General features: G+C 38.7%; 1 protein-coding gene across 2 annotated transcripts in view; it reads left to right on the top strand.

Annotated features, from left to right (window-relative positions):
* PCSK5 (proprotein convertase subtilisin/kexin type 5) overlaps positions 1-25,422 on the top strand; it is a 461,615-nt gene that overhangs the window by 118,158 nt on the left and 318,035 nt on the right. For both annotated transcript variants that reach the window (XM_034967553.4, XM_024930148.4), the window contains exons 4-5: positions 14,443-14,586; positions 17,668-17,744. In XM_034967553.4, the coding sequence (XP_034823444.2) occupies positions 14,443-14,586; positions 17,668-17,744 (221 nt within the window). The remainder of the gene's footprint in view (positions 1-14,442; positions 14,587-17,667; positions 17,745-25,422) is intronic.

Raw genomic sequence — 25,422 nt, forward strand, 5'->3', positions numbered from 1 at the left:
TTTTTCAAGTTAAATGAATGATGTTCTACTTAATGGTTTTCTCTTCATGTTTGATTTTTCAAGTAACCTTTAAAAATCCTACTACCCACTTTGGGAGGCCGAGGTGGGTGGATCACGAGGTCAGGAGATCGAGACCAGCCTGGCCAACATGGTGAAACCCTGTCTCTACTAAAAATACAAAAATTAGCCAGGCATGGTGGCGGGTGCCTGTAGTCCCAACTACTCGGGATGCTGAGGCAGGAGAATCACTTGAACCCGGGAGGCGGAGGTTGCAGTGAGCCGAGATCGCACAACTGCACTCCAGCCTGGCGACAGAGTGAGATTCCGTCTCAAGGAAAAAAAAAGAAAAATCCTATTACCTTAAACTGTCACAAGGTGGAGTGTGTATATATATATTTATATATGAGAGATCATATATAGCTAGATAAGTGCAACGAAAGCTAGATTGATAGATACATGGAGCAATCACAAAAGCTAAGGAATAACCGTATTTCAGACTTTTTTCTACCCTACAATCATACTTCATTATTACCTGCTTTATATCCCTAGGTTTATGTTTATGTAGCTCTGGTGGAGATTACCTAATCTCAGAGAAGGCAAACTGTCTCCTCATCCTAGGGAATCAATCATGAATGGTGCAAGCCAGTCATGGGATGCATGTGCGCTGCACCAGGCCTGAAGAAAGAGGTATACCAGTGACCCAGTTTTAGCCAAATAACAACTACCGATGAAGTTGATACTGAGGGATTTCTTTCTCTTAGGAGAGAAAGCCTTTTGTGATGTCTTTCTTTCTACTTGGGATACTGATGAGGGATATCATACAAGGAGCTGTGGCAGTTATCTTGAAATCAGGAGGCACTTTCAGAGGACAAAGGGCCAACAGCTAAGTCTGGTGGCTGAGAAAATAGTCTGGTTCCGTAATGATGTCATTAACTTGGAACCACCAACTTTCAGATTAACTGGATGATAATTAAATGCTTTTTCTGATGATGGTTAATTGGGGCTTTTTTTCCTTGCAGCTAAAAACATTCCAAACTATTAATGGTACAAACTTCTCACTAGAAAGTAACTTCAGGAATTTATAGGTTAAACACATCCTTTTAAAGGAAGTTTTATTTTTTGTTTGTCTTAGTTAGAATCTTTGGAGGACTGTGATCTATCACTTTACTGTTCACTATGCCCTTTCTTCCCTTTTAATGAAAAATAAGGTGTTGGAGAATAAAGTGGAAAGGGCTGCATTTTTCTGCTGTGTCGACTGAGCAGCTTTTTGGATCTCTGTAACTCCAATTTAACATCTTTCAACACCTTTCTCCACTTTTTCCACTTTGGAAAGCCCTGTTCTAAATAATCAGTGAAAACATACCACTGTCAGACATGAGGATGTTTTGGACTTTGATTGTCTGTAAGGTGTTTATGTTAGTTACCCATGAAGAGCTTACTAATTAGATAGAAAAGACAACATGCTTGGAAAACTATGTTCTAAAATATGTATGTGGGCTGCTGAATGTGGCTGTGGAAAGCTGCTACCCTAGTGTTGAATTTAATTGTGTTAACGTTATTCCTTTCATTAATGAATGGAAAAAATGTGGTTTAGGTTACAGGAACAGTATTCCAGTTTACCTTGAATATGCCACTGTAAGAGTTTAGGAGTTACTATAAAGTTCAGTGTCCTTGCTCTATACATGAAGATGTGTCACTGTGTTTGGATAGTGACTTTTCTGGAATTATTATTTTTCTCTAACAAGAAATTCTGTTGGATGCTATTAAAGCAAGTTGCTTGGTTAGATTCTTGAAAGGATTCGACATTTTTTATTAATAAGAAAAACATTTGCAATTACGCTTGCTAGTGGAGGATAAAAATGAGTTTGTTTTCTTGCTCATTATACTCCAGGGTGTGGAGATAATCTCACCAGGTCGAAGAGGCAATCTTCTCTGTAGGTTCCTTTATTGAGTGGCCAATCAAATGCATTATGGGATCCTTCATCTTTTCTGAAGCCTCTGCTACTTGCCACTGTGCAAGAAGCCCTGGACATATTATTGGCCTGTCCAAGCAAAATGTTTCATTTTCCTTGCAAGCAACTTTGTAGATTTTATACTAGTTTACATCTTCAAGTGGACAATAAAAGCAAAGATGTCAGGTAGATTTGGACAATTATTTTTATTCAGCCTAAAAGGAATGATATTAAAGTGGTCTTTTTAGTAGCTATCAGAACTGATTTTGCTGATTGTCAGAAGTGAGATGGTTTTTCCTTTACCTTGTAAGTAGATTTATTTTTCTGTGGATACATCATAGCAATAGCATATTATCATGCTCTTTAAACATCACACATACCACAGTGTGGATTGTTTTTGTCATAAGTAATTTTTTTGTTTTTAAATTTTTATTTGAAATGTGGAAATGTGTTTTGTTTTGTTTTTAAATTTTAAATGACAATAGGTTGGGAACCTCAATTTTGCTCTGATTTGCCCTTCCATGGCCAGAGTTTATTGCCTGATGCCTATAAAAGCCTCTTTCCAAAATGAAGTTTCAGTGTTTATTGAATAAATGTCAGCTCAGTAACAGAAAAACTGTAAAGAACTCAGGGTATAAATTTAATAATACATTTCCCTTAATGTCATGCAAGGTCTCTTTTTTATTTCCTTCATAACTATTACCATGATCTCTAATTATAGTTTGTCTTATTTGCCTACTTGTTTAGTATCCATCTGCCCAAATTTGAATATCACCTTTATGAAGACTAGATCGTGTGTTTTCTCATTCCCAGATGTAGACTTAGTATCTAAAAGGCATTGAATAAGCACGGTTGGAAATTTTAAAAAATAAACACACACACAAGCAAATGAATACACGTTTCGACAGTTTACAGATGTAGTATAACTGTAATGTAACTGCCATTGCTTCTAGCTATTATGGGATAAACCATTATGCAATAGATATATGTCCTTCAGAAGGACTTTCAGATAACTCAACTATGACAAACACACATTAATAACTAAATCGTACACATCAGATTGAAAATTCTCTTAGTGTTCACATGAATGAAAAAGCCATATTAACTTCCATGTCAGTCAAGCCTTCAAATGGCTTTATCCCCAGTGGACATCTGACTGCAAAGTGTGGGAGGCCCCAAGTGAAAACCACACAGCTGATCCTACTCAACAGGTAGGACTGTGAGTGGTAATAATAAATTATTGTTTCTGGCTATTATGTTTTGGGATAGTTGGCTTGTGCAATATGGGAAAAACAAAAATTTGGCAATATAAACTTCAACTATTGATACTAAGTTATTCTCCTTTTCTAAGCAGCGCACCTTTATTTGAGGTCATTATGTGTATTAGACATACTCTTTGATTATATAAAAGCATAACGATGAGTTATACCTGAAGAAGTCATGTTACTAGGAAAAAGAAAAGATTTGTGAGGGTCACAGTGGGCTAGTGTGTTGGCAAGAAAGCAAAGTTGAATTCAGATTTTGTCTCCAACTACTTATGGTCCATGTGGGTCTTAAGAAACCCTACCTCTTCTGATATGGTTGCTTGTTTTTATATTACTCCCTGTTTTCTGAGCTTCCATACCACAATTGCTTCAGATTTCTTATAGAAATAAATGTATTTTGGGTAATAACTTATTACAGGGCATGGCAAAAATCCTTTAGAACTGTTAGAATATTCAAAAAGTTGAGCCAGTAATCTCATAGATCTAGAGAGGAGCAAAGCCAAAAAAATCTGGAAAGACCCATTTGAAATTCTGCATCCCCTTTATTTTTAGATATAATGTCAATACACTAATAAGTCTTTTTTTGTCCTTTAAGGTATCCATCTTAGTGCCTTAATTTGAGACTAATTAGGGGACCACTGTTAATGTTTGATACCAAAAGTCTGCTGCTGTCTGTTGAGTTTAAACAGGTTAAACTTGTATTTTGCTAGGAAATATCAAGTGGTTCTTGTTCTTGGAGGGGCCAAGAATATTTAGTGATCATGTGTCCATCACTTGAATGTGCACAGCTTCATTGTTTTGTGCATTTATTTGATCCTCTCTTCCTCTTCCATCCGTCTGTGTCCTCTTCTTTTCATGTACATGCCACCTGTGTGACTTGGCTTTGAAAATGTCCCTTGAAAGCATCTTATCTATGGGAGTTTCAGGGGTTGACTTAAGGAAGCTGAAGCGGCTTTTACCGTTCAGAAGTTCTGCAGAGTCCTGGAAAGAGAGGTAGCCTTCAGTAAAAATTTGTGAGAATTTGAAATGTGATAGGACTTGGAGAGTAAATTATGTATTGCTTTTCTATTTATTTGTCTTTCTGTCCGTCTGTTAATTCGTCCATTCACCCATTCATTGAAAAGATAATGATTATGTTGTCAAAAGCTGATTGCAGAATGAATGAAGGTTTGGGAAGATATTGTATAAATATAACCTTGTGCTGCTTGATTTGTTCAACTGAAAAACGGATTGGTTTCTCACCTAAAAAATAGCTGCCATTGTATTTCATGAGATTATTGTCATTTTTGAAGCAATATAAATGAAGAAAGATGACATATTAATAAAGTTGTTTTTCAGTAATTTCAAATGATGTTTAAATTCCCTCTCCTTGACCCTATATGTCTCCAACATTAGAAAAAAAATTATTTCCCATAATTTTTTCTCAACTTTTTTTTTTTGACTTTGAAGAAATAAAAGAAGTGGGAACTGAAGCCCATTGGTTGTGCTTATCCAAGCCACACCACATTCTACTCATTTTTTAAAAAGGAAAAAGTACTCCATTCTATGAGTGCCGCTTCCTGAGACCTCAGTGAATAGAGAGGAGGCAGAGGTTTCTCAGCAGATTTATGCTCAGAGGGGACCGAGAGGGTGAAGAGTTCTATGCAAGCAGAATTTTGCAAATAATAGAAACAAAAAAATTACATTTTAGAAAAGAATGAGAGCTGCTTACTGCTCATGTTCCCATAATTATTAAATAATACAGCTCAGTTGCTTCTAAAATTTATTTTTATGAGCTCCAGCATAGGAATTGTTTCTTGGCATATAAGCACTTAAGGAAAACATTTTAGTTGAGATCATCCATAAGCAAACACGATTAACTAATGTACTAATTGCACAATTTGTGTGAGAGGGTAATGTGTTAAGAAATATTTGATTTTTGATTCATAGCCAGGAAGAAAGTCATTTGGCAAAACTGAATTTCTTCTCAACTTAGGTAGAATTGCTGCATGACCTCAAAAGGGAAACAATATTCAAGTTGAACTATATACCAAAACCAGAGGAGAGTTGAACAGTATTCGCTTCTGTCATGCCTTGTGTTATTCCAAACAAACTTCTGCATCCCTGAGCTCCTCCTGACAGCAGAAATTTCCCACCAGACCTATAAGCCCACCTGTCGCTATGATACCGCCCTTCTGACTTCTTCTGCCAGGAGGATTGAACTTTGGTTAGTGGCATATTAGAATAATCAACAACCCCATATGTATGTCTTCTCTTCTCATAGAATTCCCTGTGAAGGCTTCATTCCCTGCACATTCCCTATGTTCTTTCTTAGACCTTTACATTGGCAATGCCCCATCATGAGTCAATGTGCAGAAGATGAAGATTTCTAGATCTTATTTATACCTTCATTACCTGTATTATATATATTACCTGTATTATATATATATCTGGAGAAAGAGAGAGAAAGAGAGGGAGAGGGAGAGACAGAGATTTATCATGAAGGATTGGTTCGTGTGGTAATGGAGGCTGAGAAGTCCTATGATCTGATATCTGCAAGATGGAAGCCTAGGAAAGCCAGTAGTTCTAGTCCAAGCCCAGAAGGCTGGAGAACCAGGAGAGCCAAGGGTGTAAGTCCCAGTCTGAATCTGAAGACAGGAGAAACAGGAGCAACAGGGCCCAAGGGCAGGAGAAGATGGATGTCTCAGCTCTACCAGAGAAAGCAAATTCACTCTTCCTCTGACTTTTTGTTGTATTCCGCCCCTCAACAGATCAGATGATGCCCACCCACATTGTGTGGACAGTTTTCTTTTACTAGCTCCATCTATCCAAACGCTAATCCCTTCTGGAAGCACGTGCACAGACATATCCAGAAATACTATTTACCAGCTCTCTGGGCATTCCTTAACCCAGTCAAGTAACACAGAAAATTAACCATCACACCCTCTCAAAAAATATTGATTTATGAATGATTGAGTATTTTTATTATGAACTTTAAAGATTATAAAGATATAATAATCATACAGCACAAGTGGCTTATAATTTTGTTAGGCAGATAAAACACATATATAACCAAAGATGACTAATATGAAGAGTGGTGGATGGGTGAGCAGAAAAACACTGGGCTTTCATTGAAAAGAATGTTCAATGGAATGCCCAGGGATCTTAGAATTTGCTTTAGAATCATATACTGGACAAATTTAGGTGTTCTCATTGCCTTTCTTCCCTGGTTATACAGCCAACTCTCAGAGAAGCAGCTTCAACTTGATGCACGGATTTTCTCCTGCCCATCTGGTTTGGCCAACTTCCCTTAGATTGATAACCTTAAACATTAGTGAGCTTTTTGTGGTTTTAGCAAACCACACCCTCCTCACCTCTCCAGCCTCAACTCTTCCCATTTTTCTCATCTCCCACCTCACCTTTTGTTGTAACCTGTATTCACCAGCTATACTGTCTTAAGTTCCTTTAACACTCCAGTCTCTCTATGATTATTTTATACTTTTACCAAGATGGAACATATCTTCTTCATCCTTGACTTGCCCTTTGGCTAGTCAGCTTGTATTAGGGGCTCAGTTTAAATGTTATTTTCTAAGAAAGTTCTCTTAGCCTTCCTACACTTCCCCCTGATTGGGTTCCATGTTCCCACAGTATCCTGACAAACTGTGTTAATGATACCTAACATGTATTGCCAGAGGGCAAGTGGGGGATGGAGAGGATATGTTCCATCTTGGTAAAGGTATGGACCAACCATAGTGGGCTGTTTCCAGTGGTACACTGGATCCACTTTCTGTAACTCATGAACAAGTTTTTGCAATTGCTTGTCTGTTGCATAGACTAGAGTTCAAGGACCTAACAATAGGGACAGTGTCATGGCCAGTATGGTGATTGGAATGTAGTAAGTGAGAGGGAGAAGTGACAATAGAGATGGAGGCAATGGTTTCAGACCTAGATTTCTGAAGCCTGATTCAGGTTTTTGAACTGAGGTACTTGAGATTGGTGTGAACCCTGGCAGCTCCAGAGAGTTATACATATAAAAGATAAGCTTGTTCTTGGTGCCTCAGAAATGCCCGCTAAGTTTTAGAAGCATAAAACATGGTTTAGCACCACGGCTAGGTAATATAGTGGAAACCAGTTCTCCATACACTAATATGAGACTTGTAAAGATTCCTTAAAGGTGACACAAGGTGTGTTTCTTGGTTTATTGGTTTTTATTTTGTTAAATGGTTTTAAGACTGAAAGTTTCTAATGCACGATGGGTCAGGTTTGGAAAGATTCAAAGAGGGTCACAAAATGTACAAATGAGAAACACCATCCACTTAACTAAACCTAAAGACCATCCAGTTATACTTTGACTTCTATGCTTTGATTTCTTAACCCTCAATTATGAGTAGAATTTTGGAACGGGATTTATTCTGCTTTCCTCTCTATAAGCATATCTTGTAGATCACAGCCTTCTTCTCCCAACCTCCACTATTTTCTGATGTTCTCTTGGCATTATGTCTGGCACTCTTAACATTTCTAACTGAGAAATGATCTTATGTCAAGACTGTATCATAGTAGATGGGGACCATGGTTCTAGCAGAGTTGGAATAGTGGTATAAATGTGTGGAGTAAAAAGGATGATTCACAGGATACCAAAAACGTTTGGCCAGTGTGCCAAAAGGACGTTGCATGCTGTTTCCTCCCTGTGCACCCCATCCCCGGGCTCCATTTCCCAGTTCCAGCCCACGACCTCAAATGTAAAATAATTCAGGTCATCCAGCTAACCTTACAAATGATCAATTGCCCTTTCAACTTTGCCAGTCTATCTCTCCAGACAATGAAGAAAATCATCCTCTCCTTATTTTATGATAATCAATCTCCTTTTTTAAAAAAACTAAAATTTTCTTCCCTAAATTATAAGAAGGCTTTGCCCCTATATAGGTGCTGCCATCAACAGTAGCATGATCATAACAGCAACCAATTGTTACGTACTTTATCTTCTTTCATCTTTATAGCAATTATCTGTGTTCAAACTACAGATGAGGTTTTAAGAATTTGGTGACTTGACACTCAAGTCATACAGCTGGAAAGTAGCAGAGGTAGAATTCAAATTCTCCTCTGCCCAATTCCCTTTAGCTCACCTCCTTATCTGCTCTGCTGAATTTGGTGTTGTTGAAATGTATTGGGCTTCCATGGGATTTCTGGATAATCCACAGACTGAATAATCATCCTCTGAATAATTGGACAGAGCATCTGTTTTGTCTGGGGGCAATTGTGTGTGTGTGTGTGTGTGTGTGTGTGTGATAACTAAGGGTTCGAAGTCCATCAAATTGACTCGTTAAGTATTGTAATAAACATCTTAGGACTTAACTACCTGGATTTGTATTTCCAAGAATCTGTAAAGGCACCTGCAATGTTGGAGGCACCGAATCTCTACTTCATATACCTCAAAAAGAACCCATCAACTTACGGCCTTCCTCACACGTGTCAAATGTTCATTTTTAAAAGGTAATCTTGAGAGGGAAAGGTTAAAGAAGGTCTCCTCGAAAAAAAAAAAAATGTGTGAGGGAGTGAAACTATTATCTGAAACTGCAAAGGGGAGAACGGAGCCTTCGGTAGTTCCCAAGTACTGAGAAGCAGATTTCAGATCCCTTGGAAGGCATGACTTAATCAGAAATGGAGCAGGACTAACCATAGTGGGCTATTTCCAGTGGTACCCTGGATCCACCTTCTGTAAGTCATGAACACTGATTGTTACACATTTAGAAATTTTGCAGTTGTGGTAGTTTAAAACTAGCCATGATGTGAGTATTTACACTGTGGAAATTGGGAAACGCTAACACATAAGGGCTGTTTTTTAAAGCAGGGGTCCCCAAGCCCCGGGCTGCGGACCAGTGTTGATCGCGGCCTGTTAGGAACCGGGCTGCACAGCAGGACATGAGTGGCAGGTGAGCATTACCGCCTGAACTCCGCCTCCTGTCGAATCAGCAGCGCCTTTAGATTCTCAGAGGAGCACCAACCCTATTGTGAACTGCGCATGCGAGGGATCTAGGTTGCGTGCTTCTTATGAGAATCTAAGGCAATGCCCAGTGATCTGAGGTGGGTTCATCCTGAAACCACCCCACATCCGTGGAAAAATTGTCTTCCACAAAACCAGTTCCTGGTGTCAAAAAGGTTGGGGACCGCTATTCTAAAGAACTGATTTACCAGCACTTTATTGCCTATTTAATAAGGAAGTGAACTTCCTGTTGCTGAAAATTTTCAAATATAAACTTGGTGTTTCTAGAAAGATGTGATGCAATAAATGGAATAAGGAAAAATTAGGTCTCTAAGGTCTTAAACAACTGTATTCCACTTTATCACTTGAATGTACTCATCAAAGTGCTAAGGCCAGAGTGATTTCTGTTATTTGAGTTTCTTTACTGGAACCTTTCTCCGACATCCGCGCCTTATCTACTCCTTATCTACCCTCATCTGAATTTGCTTGTTTTTGGCCCTGCTCTAAGCCCTTTCTGTTTTAGTTTTAACACAAGAGTTACATAGTCGTATGCTGTGGTGTCAGACTGCTTGGTTTGAATCCTAATTTCACATTGGCCAGCTGTTTGAATTCTGGAAGGTTACCTAGGCTGATTAAGTCTCATTTTCTTTATCTGTTAAAAGCAAATGACAAAAGTACCTCTTGCAAATGGTTGTTGTAAATTTTAAATGATGGTAATCCAGATAAAGTGATTAGTAAAATGCTTGGCCATGTAAGGACCTAGTAAACGGTAGTTATATTTTCACTTAAGGAATATCAATTCTTTTTTTTTTTTAACTTCCAACAACTCCTGAACTCCAAATTTTACAAAGAATTTCGAGTATATGTACCCTTTACCTAGTTGATTAGATGTATGTCTTCATTTCTCTGTAAAGCAGGTTTTTGGATATTTAATTTTATTTTCTTGTTAATGTTGTATAGTCGGAGATGAAGTCTTATAAGCCACTCTATCGATAATAATGAACAACAGATGTTTTCATTGTTAGCAGATTATTGACAGCATTTAAATTGGCAGTTCATTGGAGACCCTCAGAACTTAGAGAAATTTTAAAAATATAATACCATAAGCCCTCCCACCCATAAACCCTGCCAGCACCTCCCACCTCAGTCTTAAAATAATGATGATGAGAACATAATGAAGGTATTTATTTGGGGTATAAACTATCTTTCATTGAGCTGTGAGATGTTTATGAAGACCCAAGAGAAGTGGATACACCCAGAGTGGTTTATAAGCAGAATAGCTCATAACCCTGGTATGGAAAAGGCCATTTCTCGAACTCACTGGACAATGTCTTTAAAATTTCATTCCTAAAAAAGTACAAGCTGATATGGATAAGAAAGTGGAGACCTTGTGATAATGGTTGTTTCTTAAGGATATTTTCCATTTTGTGTGTCCAGTGTCATTTCTAAATACCTAATAGACTATCACTGAAGTACAGTGCATTATTCAGAACTGAAAATACCTACATTTACTATAAATATTTATCTTGCATATACTGTGCACATATGTGGTTTTCAATAGCTTCAAATATGCTGGAAATTTCTGACCGGCCCCTTTGGTGAACACCAGGCTGTAGGCTGCATGTGTGGTAACACAATTCTAGACACTCTTCTTTAGTTCCAGCTCTGGCAGAGACCTTCTCACCATGGTTGATGATGTATGAGGGAATCATGGCTAATATGTGTTCCGTTTGCCTCTGGGTGCTGCTGTAACATAGATTCCTGGCAAGTAAATAGGGCCTAGTTTAAAGACCATTTCAACTAGGCGGTTAAGGAAATGAACTCATTTTCATCTCTGGTCAGTGTTGGGTGACATCAGTATTTCCCATAGCCTTTGGTCTCTGGATTCTTGAGGTATAGGAAACAACTACATTAGAAACATATTTGGAAGCCTGGGCCACTTGAAATGCATTAAAAGTCGAAGATCCACATTCAGGATTCAGGGTTCTGATTTAAATGCCCTCTCACCTTATTACTCACATTTGCAAAAGACACCCTAGGCTTTAACATTCCTTTTTGTCATCTGTATTTTGGTGGCTTGCTATATTAGATTATCCGTATGAAAGCATCAGTTGGATATTTCTTCTTTTTCACCTCCTACCATGGTGATGTATATAAAGAAAACAAGCAAAAAGGTGGTACAAGAATATTTAATGGTAAAGTCAGATTCAACAGAAGCAGAGGTGGAAGAAAGGAACCTAGTTGCTTCACTTTTAACACACATGTTTTCCGTAGACGGCTGGTTTTCTTCAATTTTCGTAATTACAATTTCAGGCAGCATCCCTCCACTCCAGGCCGGTTATCCCATTTGTGGGTTACCCATTTCCTGTGCATTTCCTTCCTCCGGCCCACCTCTTGGCCACATTAACATGACTTCATGTCACAATCGATACCGCAGGTGGCCACGGCAGGTTTTGAAAGGAGAATGGAATAAAAACCTGTCAAGGTTGCTTTGTGTTAAATTAAAATATGTGGTGAGGACAGGCCCAAAAACTCTTGGCCAGAATGAGGCTTCTGAAAAACGGAGGCATTTCAGAAATCTACACTATTTTTTTAATCAATCTTTGTTAACCAAGTGTTTGCTGGCAGTGTGTCTTGGAAGAAGTCAGAGCAGTACACATAGTGGAAATAAAGTTGAGAATATGCCCCCATTTTTGGGATATAATTAGCCAATATTTTTGAAATCCTAGGTCAGACTTAGTTTATTGCTTGGTCTTCTAAGGGCTTACAGTCAGGGAGACAAAATTCACACCCAAGATTCAACAGTCAACAACAGTTTGGCAGGATTCACTGGGTCGGTGCTGGATTGCATAGAACAGAGAGAGAGGGAGAGACACAGAGAGAGAGAGAAAGTGTGTGTGTGGGTGTGGGTTGGGGGGGTGTATTTCTAAGTTCAGAGAAGAGAAAAAGACAAGTAGGCTGAAAAAGGCTATGTGTTAAGAGGTAGGTCCAGAGCTGGGCCCCGAAAACTGAAGGCACGAGGGAGAGAGAATTCGGGTTAGTAGAGTAGAATAGCAGAGAGTGTGTGTTCAGGGCCTCAAGTGCCAGAAAGAAGTCAGGAAGATGGGGGAAAGATACAAATGTTCATAAAAATGTAGAAGCCCCTGTTCTCTAGGAAATCAATGTTGTCTGTCATAAAAACATGGGTGCACCCTTTCTTAGAATGAATCTTTGAAACTACTCAAGTGTATTTATAACACTCAACAAAAGGCAGTCTCATTTGGGGAATAAATTAATTAACAAATTTATTTCGGAGGCATTGGAAGCACCTGTAAGGGATGAGGTTTGGAAAGGAGCTTCTGCTTAGGATGTAGTTGGAATAAAAGCCGAGTTGTGGCCTACAACACCCTGAATGATCTGACCATGCCTCCGCTTCTAACTTTCTGCCTTCTGTGCCATTCTCTCCCTGTTCTCTAAGCTCCAACAATACCCATCCTACCCATCCTCTTTCTCTTTCTTTGATACACTGAACTCTTTCCTGCCTTACCATCTTTGCATTTGCTGTGTCCTCTACCAGGACACTTGTCCCTAGGCTCTTGGGCAGACCAACTCCTTCTCACATTTCACGTTTGCAGAGACTGGAGTCTTTTTTCTGACCATCTCATCTAAAGTGGTGTACTCAGATCCCTCAGCATTCACCATCATATCACAGTGTTTAAAACACAAAGAGCCTTTAAAACACAGGGAGCTCTCTGAATGGTCTTGTTTATTTGGTGGCTTATCTTCTGTGTCTCGCCTTTAGGACAGGGATCTCATCTGCCTTGCGCACAGCCATACCCTAGCATATAAATTCAAGCCAGGTAACTGAGGAACATATACTTTATAATTTCTTAATTATAGTAGGTACTCAATGACGTGTGTGTTAAGTGAATCCATGGCAGTGAAGTCTCCATTGTATTTAGAGCATATTATGCTTCTATTCTCTTCCATTCCCGATATGCTGAACTATTTGTTACAAAGCAGGAAGAAAGTAGTGAATAGGGAAAGACCTGGGGTGGCTCGTGTTACTATGGAATTATGTAGTAGCACAGCTCTCCTCTTTTGTTCCTCTCCCGAGTCTTAAGAACCTGGAAAACAACATCACACAGAGGGATATTTCAAAGAGTCGGACTTTAAAGGAACAATTGTGTGGGTTAGATGAATGCTAGTAAATTATGTCAGGAAAAGCTGCTGCCTTAATTTGTTTTTCAATATGTTTGTATGTTGTAGCCATTGCAGAATGAAATTACTATATATAATGAGCTCAGGTTCCATGTTTTACAGCCTTCCCCTCAAAGCCTTCACACACATTGTCCTGTGTAGGGCACCTTTCTGGACTTGGCACTGTTCTTCTTTTCCTTCTCAAAAAAATAGTGCTGGATGAATTTGTCTACTGGCTACAAATTATGGTACAATAGCCATTGTTAATTTAGTGAAAGAAGTGTGGAGAACCTGTTATTTTTTTCTCGCCCATGGGTTTTTCATAGGAGCACACATCTGGCTGCTGTACAGAGAAGCTGCCTGAGTGGTTCGATTTGTAGCTGGATGGGCTTCTAGGCACGTGGTTGAGAAATTATAAAGTATATTTTCTTCAGTGACATGGTTTGGATTTATAAATGAGATGCTATGATGCCTATTTGTATGTCATTAAAACATGTTAACAATAAAATGATACATCCATTTTTCTGCTGTTGAGATACACTTTATTTAGTTTATGCTTTTCCAAAAGACTTACGGTATCAGAACAGGTCAGAGCTGGTGGCGGAGAGATTTCTGTTTCACTTGCTTTTCCCACATCTTTCCTTCCTGTCTTCCCTTGTTCATGCTGGAGATCTGTGTTTTTACACTAGTAGACAATGTGCCAAATTGCTGCCAATTTAATGCATTATCTTAAGAAGTAGAGCCAGGCACAGTGGCTCACACTTGTAATCCCAGCACTTTGGGAGGCTGAGGTGGGAGGATCACTTGAGTCTGGGAGTTCAAGACCAGCCTGGGCAACAAAGCAAGACCTTGTTTCTGCAAAAAATTTAAAAGCTGGGCATGGTGGTGTGCCTTTGTAGTCTCAGCTACTCAGGAGGCTGAGGGAGAAGGATCCCATAAGCCCAGAGTTTGAGGTTACAGTAAGCTCATCACACTACTACACTCCAGCCTGGGCAGCAGAGAAAAAAAAAAAACGAAAGAAAGAAATAGGTAATTCTTCCATTTCCTCACTATTTAGTAATCTTGCAGCATGCTCTTCTTCTTTCAGCACTGCAGTGACAATACACATCCCTGCCAGTCTGACATGAATATTGAAGGAGCCTGGAAGAGAGGCTACACGGGAAAGAACATTGTGGTCACTATCCTGGATGACGGAATTGAGAGAACCCATCCAGATCTGATGCAAAACTACGTGAGTGTATGCTGTGGTTAGAAGGTCTTTCCTTCTGGGAAACAGAGAAACTCATGTTAGGATTATCAATAAGGTGGATAGCTACTGAAAAATGTAGCAACATACAATAGGGTATTGTGTTTTGCTTCTCTCTGGTAAAAGATGAGAATTCTTTGAATACAGGAAGCATGAGATAACCCTTTTGACTTTCCAGTGCCTTTGATGTTCTGACTTACAAAAAGAAAGCAATAAGGTAGCAGAAACTCCACCACCACACCATCTGCTACCAGCAACATTCGCTGTTCTCAACAATTTATCCAACCAGCCAGGCAATACTCTTTGTTTCTTTTATGGAGAAAAATGTACTTCGAACTTTTCTCCGGTTATCTGCTGGTCTTTTTCTCTCTCTGCCTCTTCTTTTTTTTAAAGGACAGTAATGATCAGCCTCCCAGTAGTCTGTAGGAATCAATTCCTTTCTTAAGAAGAAACCACAAATTCATTTAGTTCTCATTTGAACAAAACGGTTGAGTTGCTGTATCTAAGTGCACTCAGATAAACTGTCTCTTTACAGAATAGAATTTTAAAGCTAAAAAGGAACTTCAGGTTAGTCTCCTCCTTTGATAGGAGAATAAACTGTAGCCTGAAGACTGAAGTGAGTTATCCATGGTCAGATAGAAGAATAGAAACTATGGCTGCCTGTGCCCCGGCAGAGATGTCTTTCTTGTCACATGCGAAGAGGGTTTTACAGCATGCTGCTCTTCCCCACTGCATACGAATGTATTTGACTAATTACAAATAGCATTCATGTAATTGTGAGTGCCGTCTTTTATGTTTTTCATTTTCTCCTCTTGAGAAAAAAATTCTCCAGAATTATCTGTGCAATTAGCATGATTGGTGCCCTCTCAGTTCTTCTTTATGTTGGACCTGGTGGGTAAGAGAGAAAGCACGTTGGGTAACATGTCAAAGACTTGGGTTCCCTCCAGTCTGGATTTGTTTAATCACTTTTAAAGGCAAACAAGCAAATCCAACTTTGGTTTTGGAGATACTGTTTCTTCATATTGAAATCTTGGCATAGGAAAACTTTATCATTTTGGTTGGTCCTCTGTTTCGGGCCTCTTTTTCCTTATCAGTAAAATTAGTAAGATACATTAGATACACTCTGAAGCCTTCGTGCTCCAAAGGACATTTAGCAGGTCTGCAGAGCCTCTTTTGCACAAGAAGCAGGAACTTAAACCACCTGTATATACAATGTATATTTTACTTGATTTCCCGAAACATTTCAGGCTCTATGTACTAAAAGTTATTTTCAGAAAGAGGAGCCTTTGATAAAGACAGAAAATCAAGATAGTGTTTACTTTCACGAACATTGAAATTAGGAATAATAATAAAGTATAAGAACATTCAGGCTAGGTGCAGTGGCTCACACCTGTAATTCTAGTGTTTTGGGAGGTTGAGGCAGGAGAAATGCTTGAGCTCAGTAGTTTGAGACCAGCCTGGAAAACAGCAAGACCTCATCTCTAATAAAAGTAAAAAAAATGAGGAGAGAGAGAGAGAGAGAGACCAAGCCACTCAACAGACCACCAGAACTGAAAGTAAGCCAAATTATACTCCAGAGAAGGGGTCTCAATAACACCACATTATTCCAGGCTAGAAGGAGGAAGCAGCCCATTTTTCATTTGATAGTAAGATGTTGAGTCACCATTTTACCCTGCATCTATATTCCTGTACTATTTATCTACATATGTTTCTTATAGCCACCTAACATAAAGAGAAAGAAACTTCTGCCAAATTGTTGTAGTGACCCCATATCTTTGTGGTCTTAATCTCTTGTATTCCCTCTGAGACTTCTTTTCCCTCCTTATACTCTTGTATCTTTCTTAGGAAATTTAACTGAAAAAGACATAGGGCAGAAATTATGCCCGTTTGAAGTAAGCATTCATTAAGTACTCAAATAACCAGAAGTGCTATAAAAATGTTCTACTATACTAAAATGAATGCCCCTCAGGAGTTCTAACCAAATTATGAAAAATAGCTCTAACTGAATTTTTAAAATACCAAAATAATTAATTTTAAAAATAGTAAAAAAAAAATAGCTGGGTGTGATGGCACCTGCCTGTAGTCTCACCTACTCAGGAGCTGAGGCAGGAAGATTGCTTGAGCATGGGAGATACAGGGTATAGTGAGCCAAGCTGTGATCACGCCACTGCCCTCCAGCCTGGGTGACAGAGGAAGACCCTGTTTCAATTAATCAATCAATCAAAGAAAATTCAAAGCATGTTAAATTAGGCTGGCTACAGTGACATAAATTTGATCAATTGTAACAATCTAGTAATTTTTTTTCAGTAATGCAGATATTTATTTTTCACAATCAGTTTTAAAAGCAAACAAGCAAATCCAACTTTGGTTTTGGAGATACTGTTTCCTCATTTTGAAATCTTAGTGTAGGAAAACTGTTCATTATTTTGGTTGGTCCAAAAGCCAATGGTTATTAGTAGAATGTCTAAATTATGGACTCCTTTATAGTAGATACAATACCTGAAACCAGATGAGGGTTGTCTAATAGCGGTCCCAAGATACCTGACATAATAAAGATCGAATATTGATTTTTAATTGGCTTGCCAATGATATGTGAATGATTTTTGTCTTCTGAAATCTATATTATGATAAGGAAGTTGCAAGCTCAAGAAATCAAGTAAGGAGTAGGGAGAGAGTCTATGGAGAATAAATCACTTTGTGCCTAGGTAGTCAAGGCATACCTCAGAGAAAAGGTAATAATGAGGATGTCTTTGAAAGATACACATTTCATGAATTGGGTCATTCTAGGTATGAGGGGAAAAAGTGCTGGCAAGAATGAACCAGGCACTTGTTTGGTCTGTGTAGAGTTCTTCTTCACCTTAAGGGGGAAAAATACAACACTAATTATCACTGAATGAGCACTGCCTCCCTAAGGCATCCTGACACCACTGAACCGTGAGGTGAGCGTATTAGTTAACCTAATTACTTTCTGGCAGAAATGTATTTAAAAATGCATGAGCCTGTGGGTCATTGGCTAATTAATGAATGTCCATTTCCTTTCCCTTGCTCTCTCTTCTGTGGCCATAGGATGCTCTGGCAAGTTGCGACGTGAATGGGAATGACTTGGACCCAATGCCTCGTTATGATGCAAGCAACGAGAACAAGTAAGGCCCAAGTGAGGGGTGGCTGGCATGTGGCTGGCAAGGAGCTTTGTTTTCTGCTCATACTGAGGGAAGTATTTTCTTCCAAATCCTTGATAACATATGATTCCTAATTTGCTCCAAGATTAACAAGTGTCTTTCCAATGAAGCCTCTGAGTAAGAAAAAAGGGGTGGTCCATATAGAAAGAATGGTTGCAGAGAGAGCCCTGGGGAATGGCTCAGCATTTCCAAATCTTGAGACTGGAACTAAGAGATGACCCCTCACGTGGTAATTGCCCTGTGAGCCATTTGTTTAGGGACAGGGGTGGTGAAGGGAGAGGCCAAGCAAAGTACCTCCCAAAAGAATTATTTTGTTCTGTTAAATTCAACACATGATTGAATACTGCATTTGAGGTCCCTACCTGAGCATTTCTTTACTCCTCCTTCGCTCCTCTCTCCTCTGTAGTTATTGTGTTTTTCACTAATATACCTGAAATACCTAGAAGGATTATTGCCAACTGAAGAAGGCATTACCTTTCTTATTCCCTGCCCCCCGCCCAGGCAAGAGGCACAGAAACCCGGTTAACCACAATTATGCTTTCCGTTTACTACTGTGGTTTTTAGTGAATGCAAATCAACATTCACATCCACTTGATAACAGAATATTTTAACATTCCTCAGGCAAGTAAGAGAGAATGGGTTTTCTTGCTTACATAATGACCCAGATTCCTTACAATATTAGTAGATATTTCTAATCTCTAAATCACAGTAATTTTTTTCCCTTTTACTATGACGCTCCTCAGGATAATGCTGTAATTTAGATACTTTCATTTGAATTTTTATTTACATGTTTTATTTACATAACATGCACTGAAGTTGCAAAGAGAACTGTTTAACCCATTTATTTTGTAATTTCTAATCTGCTTTTTTCTTTAGGGAAAAATTTCTCAACTAGGTTTATTTGATTAAGTCAGTAAGTTTAGATAAAACCATATGACCTAGAAAACTGTCACTGTACCTATGTGGTTTTTCTTTACTGTCTACAAAGAAAGCTTAACAAAATAACTGTAGAAACATGCTGTTGGTTGACATGAACAACCAAGTAAATCTTCTCGATCAGATTCAGTGGTGAAAGCATTAATACACAAATTGCTATAGGTAGAATTTTCCAGAACTTCCAAGCAAAAAGAGAGACCTACATTAAACTGGATAGTTTTCTTTCAGACTTACTGTAACTGCCCAGTGGGTTCACCTTGCCTGCTGCCTAGACAGAGCCATTTTACCAAGACAGGGGAATTGCAATGGAGAAAGAGTAATTCACACAGATCTGCCTGTGCTGGAGACCAGAGTTTTATTATTACTCAAATCAGCTTCCCCAAGCATATGGAGATCAGAGTTTTTAAAGATAATTTGGTGGGTAGCGGCTTAGGAAGTGGGGAGTGCTGATTGGTCAGGCTGGAGATGGAATCATAGGGGGCTGACGTGAGGTTTTCTTGCCATCTTCTGTTCCTGGGTGGGATGGCAGAAATGGTTGAGCCAGATTACCGGTCTGGGTGGTGTCAGCTGATCCGTTGAGTGCAGGTTCTGCAAAATACCTCAAGCACTGATCTTAGGTTTTACAGCAGGAGCTGTAACCCTGTTATCCCCAGGAGCAATTTGGGGAGTTCACACACTCGGAGCCAGAGGCTGCATGACCCCTAAACTGTAATTTCTAATCTTATAGCTAATTGTTAGTCCTGCAAAGGCAGACTGGTCCCCAGCCAAGAAGGGAGTCTTTTCAGGAGAGGGCTATTATCAGTTTTGTTTCAGGGTTAAACCATGAACTGAATTTCTTCCCAAATTTAGTTTGGCCCACACCCAGGAATGAACAAGGACAGCTTAAAGGTTAGAAGCAAGATGGAGGAGTCGGTTGGGTCTGATCTCTTTCAGTGTCATAATTTTCTGAGTTATAATTTTTGCAAAGGTGATTCTAGTCCCTCCCTTTGGGTTTCATAACACCTTATTCTTAAAGTGTGGCCTATGAAGATGGGAAAAGGCTGTCGATCACTCTGGCTTCTTCCTGCTGATGGGGGCAGGTGGGGTAGATGTTGACCCCAAGGTGAGAGGAGCTGAACCGCTTTGCTGCTGTCTGAGCTGTCTGACCGTAGTTAACGCAGGCCAGGCTGGGGTTCCGAGGCTTTCATGACAAAGATGTTAGTATTCTCATCTATAGTTTTAATATAGCGTTTAAGCAGACAGTGTACTATAAGGTAAATAATGAGTTTTAGGATAAGGAGTGCAATTCCCAGTTTTAAAAGTAAAGATTTGAAAGCATTAGTTTGGGGACTTACAGTCCACCAAAAATTTAGGATTTAGTTTAAATGGAAGAAAAATAAAAATAAAAACTCAAAAACAACTAACAACCGGTGTACTATAGTTTTTGGAACATAATTTTTCTTTTTCCAGTACTTATTTTTATTAAAACAATTCATGATAGGACTGATTTGTTTGCCAATAAACTTTAGTTTTATTATACTTGACCTGATTATTTGCTTAAGGTGCAGCAAGAATAATTATTTTTTACGTAGGCTTTTAAAATTGGCTTTGATGGAACTGCGTTCCATAAGGAATCTCAGATAAGACTTTTTTAAAGCCAAGCCCAGCCATGGGTTTGTACCCTCCAATACCTATGAGTTGGGTAAATTTCTCTCCTCTTGAGGTCCCAAGGTAACTTGGGGCTCCTAGGCCTGTGAGAAAGTGACATTCTTCACTTACCACAGGTCAGGAACCCTGTAGAGGAGCTATGTAGGCAAGGTTTGAGGCAAGTTTTCTTAAGGGGCTATTATTGACTTTACAAGTCAAGTTTGATTGCTTAAAGGAAAGCATGCCATTCCAGTCAAAGCCTTGGTAAAATAACCAGTTTCTTCAACTGTGTCCTGTTCAAAAGAAAACATTCTTATTGCACTTACGCAAACAATTATATTGCCATAAGTTAAGAATACTCAAAAAAAGTTTCTAAATTCTGGAGAAATTAGGCAGAGAGAAATATGCTCTAAATTTTATTCACAGGAGTATACTTTATTCAATTGTTAAAAGCTGGAAATAGCTCAAAAGAAGTGTTTTTCTCTCTGAAAAACAAAAAGGATCAGCAACACTTTAAGCAAAAAAAAATAAAATCTAAAAAGTTTACTTCAGTTTTCTGTTAGTTCAGTCCATTTAGTTAACTCCTGTTCTGCTGGATATTCATAAACATTTTAGCTCTCCATGAGAGTCCTGAAAGTTTTTTTTCCGTTTATTCTGATGTCATAATCTCCAAAGTTATCAGAAACTTGCATTCAAGAGCACCTGTTAAAGTTTTACAGCTGATTATAAAACCATCTTCTAAAGAGGACCAAATCAAGATACCAATTATCTATGGATGACAAAAATATCTTAGGGAAGCCACAGTCAAAGACACAATTGACAAGGAAATTTGTTACCTCTGTGACACACAATAATCCAACATAACAATTATAATTATTACTGGTGACACGTATTGAGACATATCAGAATTATAGGAATCTTATACAATTTTATAACACATACTAATAACAAATTTATATGAGTATAACCAAAAGAAAGTTAAAACCCTTTTTGTATTTAACAATGTTTCCTGCATGATTTTAATACGTTAAATAAGCCAAATATGTTTTGTAGTCTGTATTATAATACAGACTATATGTAAAGGCAATTCTTTGAATATTGGCGTTGATGGCTTTTTATAGACTATCCTTTTAAAACTGTTTTTTTTTTCTTAAGGATTTCTTTTAAACTTGGCCACTTCCCAAGACCCTTGTTCAAGAAGAATCACGACAGTCGTGCTCATCTGGGGTATTCTAGGGTGTCCTGCTTTGACCCATCCTAAGCACTGGCCATGGTTCATTGAGTGCAGTGGGGGATTGATTGTTGGAGGACACAGACATTGTACCCAATGTGTGCTTAGGTTTGCCATCCTGACAGTGAAATATGGAATTTTCACAGGTATAACACCAGCACTCCCTACCTCTGTTTTATGGAAGTCAGCAGTGCCCTGAGGGTATCGATGTACCTTTAGCTCCTCTCAGTAGTTCTGCCTGATTTTTTTTCTCAGCTGACCAAGAGCATGTAGTCAGGCATTTAGGATTAAAATGCCCTCTTTGCTCATTAGACTGTAATAATGGATATGATCAGTGGATCTATCTTTAAGCATGAATCCACAGATAGATAACTCTGTTTGGATAGTGGCCACCTAGAGTTAGGAAATGAGTAGCTTTGTAGTTTAGAGGAGTTGACTTTTAGCCTTGGCTCTCCTTGATTATCTTTATGGTCTTTTGAGCTAACGACTGAGCTTTCAGTACTTTCTAAAAAGTCTCTAGAATGGGCATAATAATACTTCCCTCTAGGCTGGGCACAGTGACTCACACCTGTATCCCAGTACTTTGGGAGGCCAAGTCAGGAGGATCACTTGAGTCCAGGAGATTGAGACCAGCCTGGGAAACATAGGGAGACCCTGTTTCTACTAAATACATAAATAAATAGCCACGTGTGGTGGCATGCACCTGTGGTCCCAGATACTTGGGAGGCTGAGATAGAAGGATTGCTTTAGCCTAGGAGGTCAAGGTTGCAGTGAGCCAAGATTGTGCCACTGCACTCCAGCCTGGGCGACAGAGTGAGACCCTGTCTCAAAAAATAATAATAATAAAATACCTCTAAAGATTATCAATAAAATGTGTAAAACACCAAGCTTACTACATAATAGATGCTACATAATTACAGTTGTTATTATTGTAATTGTATGTTCTATTCATATATCTAATTCTTGATAAATAACTAGTTAAAAATTACAGTTATCTCAAAATATGTGTGCCTATGAACACTTCAAATTTAAATTAAGACTTAGGGTTTATTTCCGGCGTTAGAAGTTGAGATAGGTTTGTCTGCTTCCTTGGGGGACTTAAGGTTTATTTCCAGGGTTAGAAGTTGAGATAGGTTTGTCTGCTTCCTTGGGGCTGGGAGCTGTGACTCTTTTCCGTCTACAGTAAATCTGCTTTTCTTTAATTCCATTTTCCCATCTTCCTTAGTAGAGCATGAGTCCTTGAATTTGATATAAAATAGTGAAGGTGAGGAATTTGTAATTATCATCAGAATAAGGAAGTTGAGGCATGTGCTATGCAAATGCCTCCTCACTGAACAATCAGACCAGTAGGCTTCAGAACATATTTGGAATTATGTCATACTTGCCTGCGTTTGTTTATTCATTCAAGCAGTATTCATTAAGACGCTGCTTGGCGAGTGGCTCTGTGCTAAATACCTGGGGAATCAATGATGAAATAATATAGATTATTAATGGGCTGAATTGGGAGAAAATTTAGTAAGAAACTCTAATGCCTGAAGGGTTTTTAGTACTAACAGAGGATCTAGCCTCAAAACTATGCAAATCATCTCTTAGACTTGTATGATTACATTTCTAGTGCCAAGGCTTTGGAGTGAAGGAAATCACCTCTGAAGTACAAAAGTTATAAAAATCCCTTTCTCGTCACTTTTGCAAGTTCCCAAATGGTGGTATGTCAGACTTAAATAACTGATGCTAAAGAAATAGCGTGATTAGAGGAGATCATAAAAACCCATCCTTCGATTCAGCTTTGCCTCCATTCATATTAGCTTGCCAAATAAAGCTGACTGCATTGTTCTAGGCTTAAAATAGAAAATGCCTCCCTGCAAATGAAACAGTCTGCTGGCATTTCATACTACTACTCCTATTTCCAATAAAATGAATTATTGATGTCTGAGTTATATCAGCCCCTCCCTAGGTTACTTCCTTTTACAAGTTCTCTGCTTAAAAGTCATAGCAACATTTAGCAGGAGTTGAAACCACAGCATTATATTTTGAACGAGCGGTATGTGGGCCCAGAGTCTAATTCCTTTTCAAAATAAACCAACCTCTGGGTTAAAGACTTATTTTCTAAAAGGAATAGATTTTTCATGTTGTTTCTTATCTCTGATTCAAGGAAGCTTTAACCAGGGTGAATGGAAGTGAATTTCTTCTAGTTCTTTAGTTTCTTTTCACACATCATTTCTGGTTTTACGAATGTTGCCATGTTGCAGAAACCAAATTGTGTCCTTTCCCATTTCTGTAGACAAGGACTGTTGTGAGGAGATAGTGTTCCAAAGCAACCAATAGATACAGTCAGCATTTTCCGCATATAGGGGAAATATGTTAACTTATTATAATAGTACTAGAGGAAAAAAACACACTATAAGTCTGTGGCCTTAACACGTACAAACATTTTTTCTTTGTACCAAGGATTTGGCCAAATATGTTAAGATAAAGTTTTCCTATAGCTTAGTAGGTTAGATAAAACTTAACAAAGAAAATGAGGGTCAGTATCAGAGGCTGATTTGATTTTCAAATATTTTCAAATTTTTTTCTCTAATACTTTTGCAAAATAACATCTACAGTATACTACATAGTAGATACTTGATCAATGATTATCAAATGAATTTACATAACATAGACTACAAGTGTACATTACTAGAGGCTTAATGTATACCAAACATGCAATTGTGGAAAAAAAAAATCTGACACTTTCCATATACAGCTGTCTTAGTTCAGGCTGCTATAACAAAATAACTTAGACTGGGTAATTTATAAGTACTAGAAATGTAATGCTCAGTTCTGAAACCTGGGATCGAGGCACCAGCCATTTTGTTGTCTGCTGGGGGCTCGTTCCTCATGAGATGGTGCCTTCTTGCTGTGTCCTCACGTGGTAGAAGGGACAAACAAGCCCCTCAGGCCTCTTTAAAAGGGCACTAATCCCATTCACTAGGGCTCCACCTTCACAACCTAGTCACCACCACCCAAAGCCCCACCTCTTAACACCAACATGTTAGGGATTAAAGTTTAACACATGAATTTTGGAGGGACACAAACATTCAGATCATAGTAACAGCTGTAGATTTTATATTCATGAAAGAACCTACAGCAAATATTTTAGAAAATTCATTTCTATACATACAGGTTCATGATGCATTACACTGAAGTAAGTAACATCTTTGATCATTGTGTAGGTTCTGGGAAGTAGCCTCCCACAGAAAATTGTGGTGTAATAGGAAAAGGCTTCTTTCACCCCAGAAGCCAGCCATCCCTTCCCCTTCATCTCAACAACTGTTAGTCAGCAAGTCCTGACAATTCATACCAATTAATTCCTCCTCTGTAGTAGCTCTCAAAAGCTTTAGACACAAACCCCCAGCCACCCACACTAGCCACTATGTTTATTCCCCTTCTCTTACCTATACCCTTGTTAAGAGTCTTATTAAATCGTTTCCTTGTTTCTGGTCTTCCCCTATCCTGCTGCCTGAGTGATATTTCTGAACCAAAATAAGAACATTAAAATCCTTTACTATCTTGACATATGTTAAAAATACAAGACTCTTCAGGACCCATTCCCTTCCTTATTATCGAGTCTATTCTACTCTATGTATCCCCTCCTCCTTCTTCCTCTTCTTCCTCCTCCTCCATTCGTCAGGATTTGTGTCATTCCTCTAATGTGCTCCAACTGTTCACCCTTCCACCATCTACACTTGGAGAATTCCTCCTTCACCTCCCATGCATGTCACTTTCTAGTGATGCCTTCTCTCATCCCGCATGGTATGAGCTGGTTATCCCTCCAATCAGTTTCACAGCACCTGTGAACTTATTAATTCT

This window comes from Pan paniscus, chromosome 11 (genome assembly GCF_029289425.2).
Source record: "Pan paniscus chromosome 11, NHGRI_mPanPan1-v2.0_pri, whole genome shotgun sequence".
In the NCBI taxonomy this organism is placed as follows: Eukaryota; Metazoa; Chordata; class Mammalia; order Primates; family Hominidae; genus Pan; species Pan paniscus.